At 40.3% G+C, this 12,089-nt stretch overlaps 1 protein-coding gene across 1 annotated transcript; it reads left to right on the forward strand.

Annotated features, from left to right (window-relative positions):
* Window positions 1-4,326: 4,326 nt before the first annotated feature.
* On the forward strand, window positions 4,327-9,137 carry LOC116680695 (extracellular calcium-sensing receptor). The gene is made up of 9 exons (XM_032509521.1): window positions 4,327-4,469; window positions 4,732-5,026; window positions 5,188-5,274; window positions 5,499-5,768; window positions 6,487-6,690; window positions 6,819-7,088; window positions 7,456-7,680; window positions 7,778-7,901; window positions 8,224-9,137. The coding sequence occupies exons 1-9, from the start codon at window positions 4,393-4,395 to the stop codon at window positions 9,135-9,137; spliced, it is 2,466 nt and encodes an 821-aa protein (XP_032365412.1). The 5' UTR covers window positions 4,327-4,392.
* Window positions 9,138-12,089: the final 2,952 nt, after the last annotated feature.

Genomic DNA, 12,089 nt, shown 5'->3' on the forward strand with positions numbered 1-12,089 from the left:
ATTGTGTTCAAAATGTTTTTTTTTTTCAATTTTCATTTTAGAGACAGAGACTCCAAAACATTTTTTGATTCTTGTTTGAAGCAAAATACCTGCTCATGTGGCATAGATTGACGGGCACAATTCCATACCGTCCCAGACTGTGTACCTGCCAGCTGAGACCGGTAGCATTTGGAATAACTTTGTATTTTTGTCTCATGTATTCTTGTACATGGTGGTTTTGTCTGAAGGTGGAGACAATCTCAAGTGGTTGGATGCTATGCAGCAGAGTAGAAACTGCTTTTTTTCCTTTCCCCCCCCCCCCCCCCTCCATGTCACCTTGGGGGCTCCTTATGTAATACCAAGTTATTGAAAGTGAAAAAAAAGATGAAAAGTACGGCTGCTCACATTAAAAAAGGGATGAAACAACTGACTCCTATTCAATAGTCTCTAGTTGATTACAATCCCCAGATATTTCAGAAATGTAGTTACATAATAAAACAGATGGGGCTTAATTTTCCAATAGAAAAACAAAAGAAGTAGCCTAAATATTAAAGTAATTTAAAAATGTATAATTTGGTCAAGGACTTTCTAAATGTTACGGGTGAGTGAGGATTGGACCCAAATGCAGAGATGAGGACGGCAGGCAGGCAGGCGGGGGTAAACAGGAGTTTATTAACAGAAGAATAAGGCAAACACAGGGAGCAACAGTAGCTGGCAAATCCAGGAACAAAAAAAGAAGAAAAGTCCCACATGGAAAAAATTAAAAAGACGGTCCGGGGAAGCCAAAACAAAGACAAAGAAACTGCACAAGGAACAACAGGATTAACTCACAGGGAAGATGCGACACAACTCTCACGAAGACTGAGTAAACAGGCAGGTTGACGAACAGGACTTCATGCGGCATGGGACAAAACGATCTGGCACAAGACAAGGGAAACACAGAGGTTAAGTACAAGAGGTAACAAGGTAATGGGGAACAGGTGAGACATCAGGTGAATCACATCAGGGCGGGGCTGGACAATCAGACAAACAAAGTGAAGCTAGACAAGACAAAACAAGAAACAACCCATCAGAAAATAAAACAGGAAGTAGAACAAACAGGCACAGGGAAACACAAGACAGGACCAGCAACTTAAGACCAGAGAGAAAACAAAGACAAAAACACAAGGAGGCCAAAGAAAAGGGTAAAATGAACCCAAACAAAAACCCCAAACCACAACAGTACCTCAGTAAGGAGAGAGGGACTGGAAGGAGGGAGCGAGAGAGGGACTGAGAAGGAGGGAGCGCCTGGAAGGAGGGAGCGAGAGAGGGACTGGGAAGGAGAGAGGGAGGGAGCGAGAGAGGGACTGGAAAGGAAGGAACGAGCCAAACAGGGAGACAAGGCGGAAAGAGGAGGCAAGATGAAGGAGGCGAGGAGACCAAACAAGACAAATTGGACAATACAAAAGGGACACGGAGACAGGCAGGAAACAAAAGCGGAGAAAAGAAGGAAGACAAAAAGGCAAAAACAAGGGGACGAGGAGACAGAAACGAGAAAACGAGGCGAAACGCCAAGAAAAGACGAGACGAAAGAGGGAACAAGATGACAGCGGACAGGATGTAAAGAGGGAAGTTAATGGGACGAAAAAGAAGGCGAGTCGAGGAGAGGGCACGAGGAAACAGGGAGAAGAGAGACCAGTCGAGGAAAGAGCACTGAGAGAAGGCACAAGGAAGAAGGGCACGAAGAAGTCCAGAAAAAGGTCGGAGACAGGTGGCATGCGAGGGACCAGAGGAGAGAAGACCGAGGAGGGATAAAGGGTAGGGACACAGGGAGAGAGCGAGCGGGACACAGAGAGAGAACGACACAGAGAGCAAGATTGACACAAATGAACAGAGGGAGAGAAAGGGACAGAAACAGACACCATGACAAGGACAAACACAGAGACAGGGACGGACACGAGACCAGGGAGACTAGGACTAAGGGGGGCTAGGACCTGAGAGACTGGGGTTCCTGAGGGCCTGGGACCAGCAGCAGTCGGCGGATGAGGGTCCACGGCAGCGACGGCAGGCGGCGGCTCGTTGGAAGGGGATCAGGGAGGCCTGCAGGTTCGCCTCCAGCTGGTAGACCTCCCTGATTGTTGCAGCCACACCCGGCGCCTTCAGGGACCATGGCTTGCCTGCCACGGTGTTCCGCATTAGCAAACAAATAAAAAGTTGGCCCCTCACCTCTGTGGTTCTGCCCAGCTCTGCCAAAAACTGGCTGAGGCCATACTCCAGCCGGCTTAACATTATCCAGCGTTCTCTGACGTCCGCTGGGCCCACACTGCCCTCTGCTGGGTCCATTGCTGGCCAGATTGTTCTGTTACGGGTGAGTGAGGATTCGACCCAAATGCAGAGATGAGGACGGCAGGCAGGCAGGCGGGGTTAAACAGGAGTTTATTAACAGAAGAATAAGGCAAACACAGGGAGCAACAGTAGCTGGCAAATCCAGGAACAAACAACGAAGAAAAGTCCCACATGGAAAATATCCAAAAACCGGTCCGGGGAAGCCAAAACAAAGACGAAGAAACTGCACAAGGAACAACAGGATTATTTCACAGGGAAGATGCGACACAACTCTCACGAAGACTGAGTAAACAGGCAGGTTGCCTAATAGGACTTCATGCGGCATGGGACAAAACGATCTGGCACAAGACAAGGGAAACACAGAGGTTAAGTACAAGAGCTAACGAGGTAATGGGGAACAGGTGAGACATCAGGTGAATCACATCAGGGCGGGGCTGGACAATCAGACAAACAGGGGGTGTTTCTCAATATGTGTTCTTCTATGGACTTGTGTCCTTGTGTTCTTGTGAAACGTCATGTTTGGTGGCCAAAGTACTGACCCAATACACAAGTTAGCATTTTGCCAAGAACAGTTAAAATCCCCGGATGTGATCTCGACACGCCCATTTTACCGAGGATACATCGGATGGTAACTTGTGTGAACTTGGCCGGGCAGGTATCCCAGCATTCAATTCGGGTGTAAAGCGCTTATGTTTTCCGGTACACATATTTTCACAATTTACGTCTATTATTAAATCAATAAATTCATTTTTAAGGTGTTTTAAGGCGAGAAATCAGCTGTGAAGATTTTGAGTATAGGCAGTTCAACGAAAATTGATGGTGAATTAAAAAAGCCTTCGGAGTTTGAAAGAATGACTCTCGCGAGCCGGTCAATCAGTCAGCTCACAGACCCCTCTGGTCCCACATTTAGACAGACCCCTCTGGCCCCACATTTAGACAGACCCCTGCAGCAAAGCCAGGTCCACAATTGTAAGATATTTTAAACAATTTTTACCGCTGTTGTTATATATATCTGTCCTCCTCATCTTGGCTCTCCTCCCTCTCGGGCTCTCTTCTGCTTCTCGGTAACGTATACCGACGGCAGTGGCTAACTTTACCCAGTCCCTCTATAATTTTAATACCTATTTTAACGTTTCTGTTCTGCTTTCAATTAAAATTGAATCCCGAACAATGTTACAAGGATTTTTTTCCCGCCGTTGTGTCGTTATTTATAAAGTTATTGGCCCGTGATACTTAATAGCACTTTAAATGAAAACGTAACAAAACAACAAAGGCGGTGTGAAAGGTGACCGTCCATGCTTTATTATGAATACACCCATCAAAGCTAACTATAAAGTGGCAATTAAGTGCCCTCTTTGCTGGGGGTTTTGCTCAATAACAGGAAGAACGCTTCGTCTCAAAACTGTCAACAGCGTTTTGTGTGCTTCTGAACTTGCGAGTTCAGTCTTCCAGGTACAGCTAGCAAGTACGGTCTCCCCAAGAACACAAGTCCGTTCTTTGCGTACTTGGTATTGAGAAACGCAAATCGTGAAGCTAGACAAGACAAAACAAGAAACCAACCCATCAGAAAATAAAACAGAAAGTAGAACAAACAGGCACAGGTAAACACAAGACAGGACCAGCAACATAAGACCAGAGCGAAAACAAAGACAAAAAGACAAGGAGGCCAAAGAAAAGGGTAAAATGAACCCAAACAAAAACCCCAAACCACAACACTAAAAACACTCACTGATATGGCCTAGCATTACGTTTAACAGGTGATATTACAATAATTAATTTGCTATGCGTAGTATGTCCAGCCCACATAACCTTAACACTGATGGGTGGGGTTAAAAGGTAGACAATGACATAAAGCATGCAAAGGGATTGTCATAGCCCTGCATATAAAATGAAGTAACCTTGCATGAGGAATAGAAACTGTGTGAGGGGAGGAGGGCAGTTATGGGGGCATTTTATAACAAATATCTGCTCATGTGTTTCTGCCTTATCTTGTTATCTTTCTCTTCCTCTCTTCCCTCATCTTGTAAATTACGGAGAAAGTTCCATCTTAATGAAATTCACAAGCCTGGCGATGTGGTTCTGGGTGGGATGTTTGAAGTTCACTTTACCTCTGTCTTCCCTCAGCGGACATTTATCTCAGAGCCAGAACAGCCCAGCTGCGAAGGGTAAGTTTCACACAGATGCAGCAGACAGCATGGGTCTGCTCAGAGTATTCATGAGAATGGGGAGAGTGAGTAAAATTATTTTTAATGACAGTTTTAGTGATACTTTTTAAAAATAGTATAAAAATACAGCTGTGAAAAGTATAATATGACAACAGTGTAATGTGTTATTAAGATAGATTTAGATTTTTTTGTATATATATACCCAGTTCTCTGAGTGCCATATTACTTTTTAAGTGGTTAACAGTGACATTTTGTGTGTTAGCTTTGACATTCTAGGGTTCAGGCATGCCATGACTATGGCCTTTGCTGTTGATGAGATCAACAAGAACTCCACTCTGCTGCCTAATGTGACTCTGGGATACAGTCTTTACGATAACTGTGGGGCACTTGTTGTTGGATTCAGTGGTTCGTTATCACTGGCAAGTGGTCGAGAGGAGCAGTTTCTGCTTGAGAAGAACTGTTTAGGGACCCCTCCAGTCCTCGGGATTGTTGGTGATTCTGCCTCAACATACACTATTGCCATCTCCAATGTGCTAGGTTTATATAAAATGCCCATTGTAAGTTCCCTATCCTGTCATTTGTATTGTTGAATAAGTATGTAATGTATTACAATTGATGTCATCTTTAAAAGTGACACATTATTGAAATGAAAATATTAAGACTGGCTCTGACTTGCATGAGATGGGTCACTTGAGTTAATCTGTATGTTTCTTTACAGGTAAGTTATTTCTCTACATGTTCCTGCCTGAGTGATCGGAAACGGTTTCCGTCTTTCTTTAGAACAATCCCAAGTGATGCTTTCCAGGTGAAACTATTACAAAGTTGAGAACAGCAAACTACGTCTGTTTCCTCCAATAGAGCAAGCTTGTAGAAATTTTTCCACATGAAATAATCCTTTGCTTTTATCCTAATTAGCTGTGTTGGGTAATTTATATGCATAGCTAATGTATAAATTACACAAAGTTACATGTCATTTTAATGGAATGCTAGTCTGTTCACTAATCCCTTCGCAACAATATATCCACTCAGGTGCGTGCCATGAATCAGATTCTAAAACACTTTGGCTGGTCTTGGGTCGGCCTTCTGGTCAGTGATGATGACTATGGACGTAATGTTGCCCGATCCTTCCAATCTGACCTGGTTCAGTCTGGTGAAGGCTGTCTGGCCTACTCAGAGGTTTTGCCCTGGGACAGTGACCAAAGTGAACTCAGGAGGATTGTACATTTGATAAAGACATCAACAGCTCGTGTAGTCATGGTGTTTGCACATGAGTTTCACATGATTCATCTAATGGAAGAGGTGAGAATAAAAACATAATGTAATGTTGAAATCTATTTTTCTTTCAAATATGATACAATTAATTATTTCCTCTGTTTATTTGAAATTCACTGACTGAAATACTGTTAATTACCAGAAAATCAAACCTATATTTCAACCAAACACAAATATAAAACAGCAAATTTCAGTTTTATTTAGGTCAAACTGTTTGATAATGTTACCTGTTTTCATGTCAAATAATTCATCCTGTGGAAGATTCTGCTCAACAAAACATTGCTTGAAATATTGAAGTATCTGAGTGAGTTTCCATCAGGGGTGAAGGCGTGAAAGGACTACAACCTAACAGTGAAAGTGAAGCTTATGAAAAAATCAAATCCAGTTTTAAACTTCAGTTATGCATTTTGAGAAAGCTCAAATCACCCATTTTATATGTGTATATGTATATATATATATATAATATTTATATATATATATACTGTGCATATTATAAAAACTGAGCGTATTTAAATCACTTTATAGTTACTGCTTTTTTAATTATACTACTGCTTTTTTTCAACATTAAATGCCATGTGCATAAAGTGGGCACCTTTCACTTATAACTTTTTAACATCTCTGCTTATATAACAAAAAAAGCTTAGACAATGGAACCCAAGTTCTAGCTGTAAATCAACATTTTCTACAAAACAAACTCTGTTTTCAACAAATGTGTGAAACCCGTTTCATATAATGTAACGCACAGGTGGCTCAGCAAAATGTGACAGGCCGACAGTGGATAGCAAGTGAAGCCTGGACAGGAAGTACTGTGCTCCACACACCCCTCCTCATGCCGTACCTGAGCGGCACTCTAGGAATTGCAATTCGTCGTGGAGAAATACCAGGGCTCAAAGATTTCCTCTTACAAATACATCCCGGCCAATACGACGAAAGCTATGGAAATAACATGGTATGAGTTGAATCTTAGAAATTGTCATAAAAGTATTAAAACATTTTAATAAATTAATTATAAATTATAATAATGAATCAACCATTCATTGTAATTTGTGTCAATAATGCATTTTTAATATGTTTCAGGTGACACAGTATTGGGAATACACCTTTCAGTGTAAATTCGATCCAGCAGGTTGGGTTGAAGCTGGAGGAGCACTATGCACTGGACAGGAAGATATTGAACATGTGGAAACTGAGTTTTTAGATCTATCTAACCTCAGACCTGAATACAACATATACAAGGCTGTGTATGCGCTGGCGTATGCCCTCGATGACATGCTGCGCTGTGTCCCAGGGAGAGGGCCTTTCAGCGGGCACAGCTGTGCTACTTTGCAAACACTGGAGCCATGGCAGGTGTGATATCTGTTTACACTCCACCTGTTTATGTTTCCAAATACAGCTGCCAACAGCTTAAGGTACTATCTAAATGTGATATTGTAAGCATAGAAAAAGAGTATGTATAAAAAAAAAGACACATTGAATAAATAATTACTAATGAGTTAGGTAGACTGGCTTTTATTGTCATCTGTTTCTTTTGCAAGTAAAATATGTATTACTGTTTGCAAGATAAAACACATTCTCATTTTCTATTGTGGCAGTAATGACTGACTAATGCAAATAATCCAGTAGAAAATCATTGGCCTGACCTTCAGGTGTGTCTCAAAATTTAGATGAAAAATGATTTTGCTGCAAATTATTTGAGTATGGTTCACTTTTGCAGCTTGTACATTATTTGCAAAAAGTCAATTTCACGACACCGTTTGGTGATCAAGTGTCATTTGATGAGAATGGTGATGTCTTACCAATATATGATATCATGAACTGGCTGTGGCTCCCTGATGGAAAAACTAAAGTTCAGAATGTGGGTGCAGTTAAAGAGTCAGCCAATGAAGAAGAACTCACACTTGAGGAAGACAAAATCTTCTGGAATTTTGAATCCAAACAGGTTAGTTTTTCAGTCATCTATTTTGTGATTTAAGAGTAAGACAGTATAGCAGTATAAAGTGGGGTAGAATAGAAGATATTTATTTTTCTCCCTACAGCCACCACAGTCAGTGTGCAGCGAGAGCTGTCCTCCAGGTACCCGCATGGCCAGAAAAAAGGGGGAGCCTGTGTGCTGCTTTGATTGCATCCCTTGTTCTGAGGGAAAGATAAGCAACAAGACTGGTAGGTATTCAGTTTTTAAAGTGCTCAAATTATGCTTTTTGGCTCTTCCCTATCCTTCAATGTGTTATATATCTGTTTTACTTTTTTAGAAGTGTGATGCCTCACTTTGTAGCTAAAACAGAGAGCTCAACACACAGGGTGAAAAGAGGAGCTGCAGAAATGTGCACTTAGGACAAAAAATATGGTGTTTCTTAATAAATTACTATGCATGCCTATTCTTATATAATACAATTATGGACCTGAAAACGAGCATAATATGAGCCCTTTAAATAGTGTAGTTTGGAGATAAACATGTATCTCAATTCTTTTCCTTTTTCCATAGACTCCATGGAGTGCACCAGTTGTCCAGAGGACTTCTGGTCCAATGCCCAGTGTGACCACTGTGTTCCTAAGAAAATTGAGTTCCTCTCCTATCAAGAGCCTTTGGGTATCTGCTTGACAACCACCTCATTGCTGGGCACATTTATCTCTGCTGTTGTCCTGGTAATCTTCATCTATCATCGCAATACCCCTATGGTACGCGCCAACAATTCAGAACTAAGTTTCCTAATCTTAGCATCACTTAAATTATGTTTCCTGTGTTCACTGCTATTTATCGGGCGTCCAAGGCTGTGGACATGCCAGCTGAGACATGCAGCATTTGGAATCAGCTTTGTACTTTGTGTCTCATGCATCCTGGTAAAAACCATGGTGGTTCTGGCAGTGTTCAAGGCCTCCAAGCCAGGTGGAGGAGCCAGTCTCAAGTGGTTTGGTACTGTACAGCAGAGAGGGACAGTTCTGGTTCTTACTTCTATTCAGGCAGCAATCTGCACCGCTTGGCTTGTCTCTGCCTCACCAGCGCCTTATAAAAACACAAAATACCACAATGATAAGATAGTTTATGAGTGTGTAGTTGGGTCCACAATTGGTTTTGCAGTGTTACTTGGCTACATTGGCTTACTGGCTATCCTTAGCTTCCTGTTAGCCTTCCTGGCGAGGAATCTTCCAGACAACTTCAATGAGGCCAAGCTGATCACATTCAGCATGCTGATCTTCTGTGCTGTGTGGGTGGCCTTTGTTCCTGCTTATGTCAACTCTCCAGGCAAATATGCAGATGCAGTGGAGGTATTTGCCATCCTGGCCTCCAGTTTTGGCCTCTTGGTGGCCCTGTTTGGACCCAAATGTTACATAATAGTCTTCAGACCAGAAAGGAACACAAAAAAAGCAATCATGGGTCGAGGCACCACCAAGTCATAAAAGTTGTAGTTACAGCAATAAGATCAAGTACACTGAACCAGTATGTATTTGCATCCATGCAGGAGTGACCAGCCCTTGATCCGGCCAATGTATAAAGAATGAGTAAGCTTGTTTTATTGTAATGAATAAATTGGAGAAGACACTGGAAACCATAAAGGTTTTTTTTTTAAGTATTATTTGCATATTTAAGATATTTTAATGGATTATCTACATGTTTAACAGTTTTTTTAAGGGGCAACAAAAAGAAAAAGACAAGGTTGATAAAGGTGAAGTATAAAAAAAGAAATAATATAGTATGTTGAAAAAGTGATAGTATAGTATAGTAATTCTGGAAGAACATGCAAACTCCACAAAAAAGGCACTGTGAGGAATGAACCTGGGTCAGAGTCTGCACAGCATACTCCCTGGTGCCATTTGGAGTGGTGCAAACCACTGTGCCACTTTGCTATCAAATTGTACAAAACAGTTTGGTATGTCAAAAAATCAATATCATACTATGTTGAAAAAAGTGATAAAAAGTCATAGTGTAGTATGTTAAACAAAGTCTGGAACAACATGAAAACTCCCTGCAAAAATGTGCAGCCCAGAGTGTAGCCCAAAGAATAAGAGATGGCAGTGCCTACCTGCAGGGACTAATGGTATGTGTGCTAACCCCACCCAACAAAACATGAGTTGAAAACAGTCATATCATAGTGGTAAAAATGTTGAAAAGAATCATAGTATAGGATGTCGAAAAAAAATCATTAAAAAGCCATGGTATGTTAAAAAAATGTCTGAAGGAACATGTATTCTCCACATAAAAATGTGCAGTCCAGTAATAGTATTGTGTGTTGAAAAAAGTCATAGTATACTGTGTCAAACAAAAGTGAAAAAAGCCACAGGCCACAAAGAATGGTATGTAGAATAAAGTCAGAGGATACAACAGAATGTCGAATGAAGTGATGAAAAAGTCATAGTAAGTCGAAAAAAGTGATAAAAAGCAATAGCATAGTATGTCGAAAAAAGTGACAAAAAGTCATAGTATAGTATATCCAAAACAGTAATGAAAAAGGCCATAGTAAAGTATGTTGAAAAAAAACATTGTATTGTATGAAAAAAAAAGTAATGAAAAAAAGCTATTGTATGGCTTGTCGACAAAAGTCGTATTTAAAAAAAAGTCATGGTATAGTATGTCGAAAAAATCATGAAAAGTCATAGTCTAGTATGTTGAAAAAACTCATAAAAAGTCATAGTATAGCATGTTAAAAAGAAATTGCAAAAACGTCATAGTAAAGTATGGTATAAAAAGATCTTAGTATTCTGTAGTATGTCGAAAAAAGTCATTGCATGGTATGTCGAAAAAAACATTAAAAATATGCAGTATAGAGTGTCAAAAAAAGTTTTAAAAAGTCATAGTATAGCGTGTAAAAGTCATAGTATAGCGTGTAAAAGTCATAGTATAGCGTGGAAGTACATGCAAACTCCACATAAAGTATAACGTAGTATACACATTTTTTGACTTACTATACTATAGCTTGGTGATCACTTTTTTCAACATACTATACTATGACTTCTTATAATTTATTCTAAAAGACATAATTTATGGGAAAAATTCTAAGTATGTTGACAAGTGTTGAAAAAAACATAGTATAGTATGTTAAAAACTTAATTAATAAGCCATAGTATAGTATGTTGAAAAATGTCAGAGTATAGTTTTTCAGAAAAAGTGATAACAAGTACAAAAGTACAGCATATCAAAAAAACAAAAAACAAAGTCATAGTCAAGAAACATGCATCTGCCACATGAGAATAACCAGCACAGACTGGGACTCAAACCTGTGTCAAGCCATTTGAATAGAATAGAATAGAAGGCCTTTGTCATTATACACAAGTGCAGTACCTGTGCAATGAGATTGAAGCAACATGGAATATAAAAATATAAAATATATGTATACAGAAGTAAAAAAAAGAGGGGGAACAGGGGCACAGTTCCTGAGAGCAACTATATACACACATAAAATAGTAAGAAAGATAAAGGGTTTGCATCCACACTATGCAAATAATATAGTCATTGGTGTATCAAAAGTCTTGAGTATTAAACATTGCACAGTAATAAAATTAAATTATTAAATATTAAATATTGCACTGTAATGATATTAAAGGATTAAATAAATAAATATTGTACTGTAATAAAATTAAATAATTTAATGTTAAATATTGCACTGTAATGGGATTGCAAAGAATTGTAGTGTATTATATATAAGTATTGCACAGTGGGTGGGAAGACGAAAGTCTGGGGGGGGTAGGCTGTAAAGTGAAGTCAGTGCATGTGTGAGTTCAGGGTGGTTATATCTTTTGGGAAGAAACTCTTCTTGAGTCTGTTAGTCCGTGCCCTGATGCACCTGTAATGCCTTCCTGAGGGCAACAGGTCAAACAGATCAGAGCCGGGGTGGGGGCTGTCCTTGATGATGTGTTCTGCTCTACTGAGGTAGCGGGAGGTGTAGATGTCCATCAGGGAGGGAGCAGCCTATGATCTTTTGTGCTGACCTTAAAACCCCCTGCAGCCTCTCCCTGTCTGCCACGGTGCAGCTGCCGTACCATACTGGGATACTGTAGGTCAGCCGGCTCTCGATGGAAGAGCTGTAGAAGGTCAGCAGGAGGTTGGGGTCCAGGTTGTTCTTCCTGAGGACCTTCAGGAAGTTTGTTAACTGCTGGGCCTTCTTGATGACCGCTGTGGTGTTGTCTGTCCAGGAGACTTCAGCGGAGATGAGGACATAGTATAGTATATGAAAAAAATGTGAGAAAAAAGCTATAGTATAGTATGTCGAAAAAAAAGTCATAGTCTACTGCTAACTTACAACACTAATAACAGTGTTGCAAAAAATATCCCATCAACTCAAATTCCTTACTTCACTGTTAAATAGCCACTAAACCTGTTTGGAAATGAACACCTATGCTGAAGTGTTAAACGAT

The sequence above is a fragment of the Etheostoma spectabile genome, chromosome 3, assembly GCF_008692095.1.
Source record: "Etheostoma spectabile isolate EspeVRDwgs_2016 chromosome 3, UIUC_Espe_1.0, whole genome shotgun sequence".
NCBI lineage: Eukaryota > Metazoa > Chordata > Actinopteri > Perciformes > Percidae > Etheostoma > Etheostoma spectabile.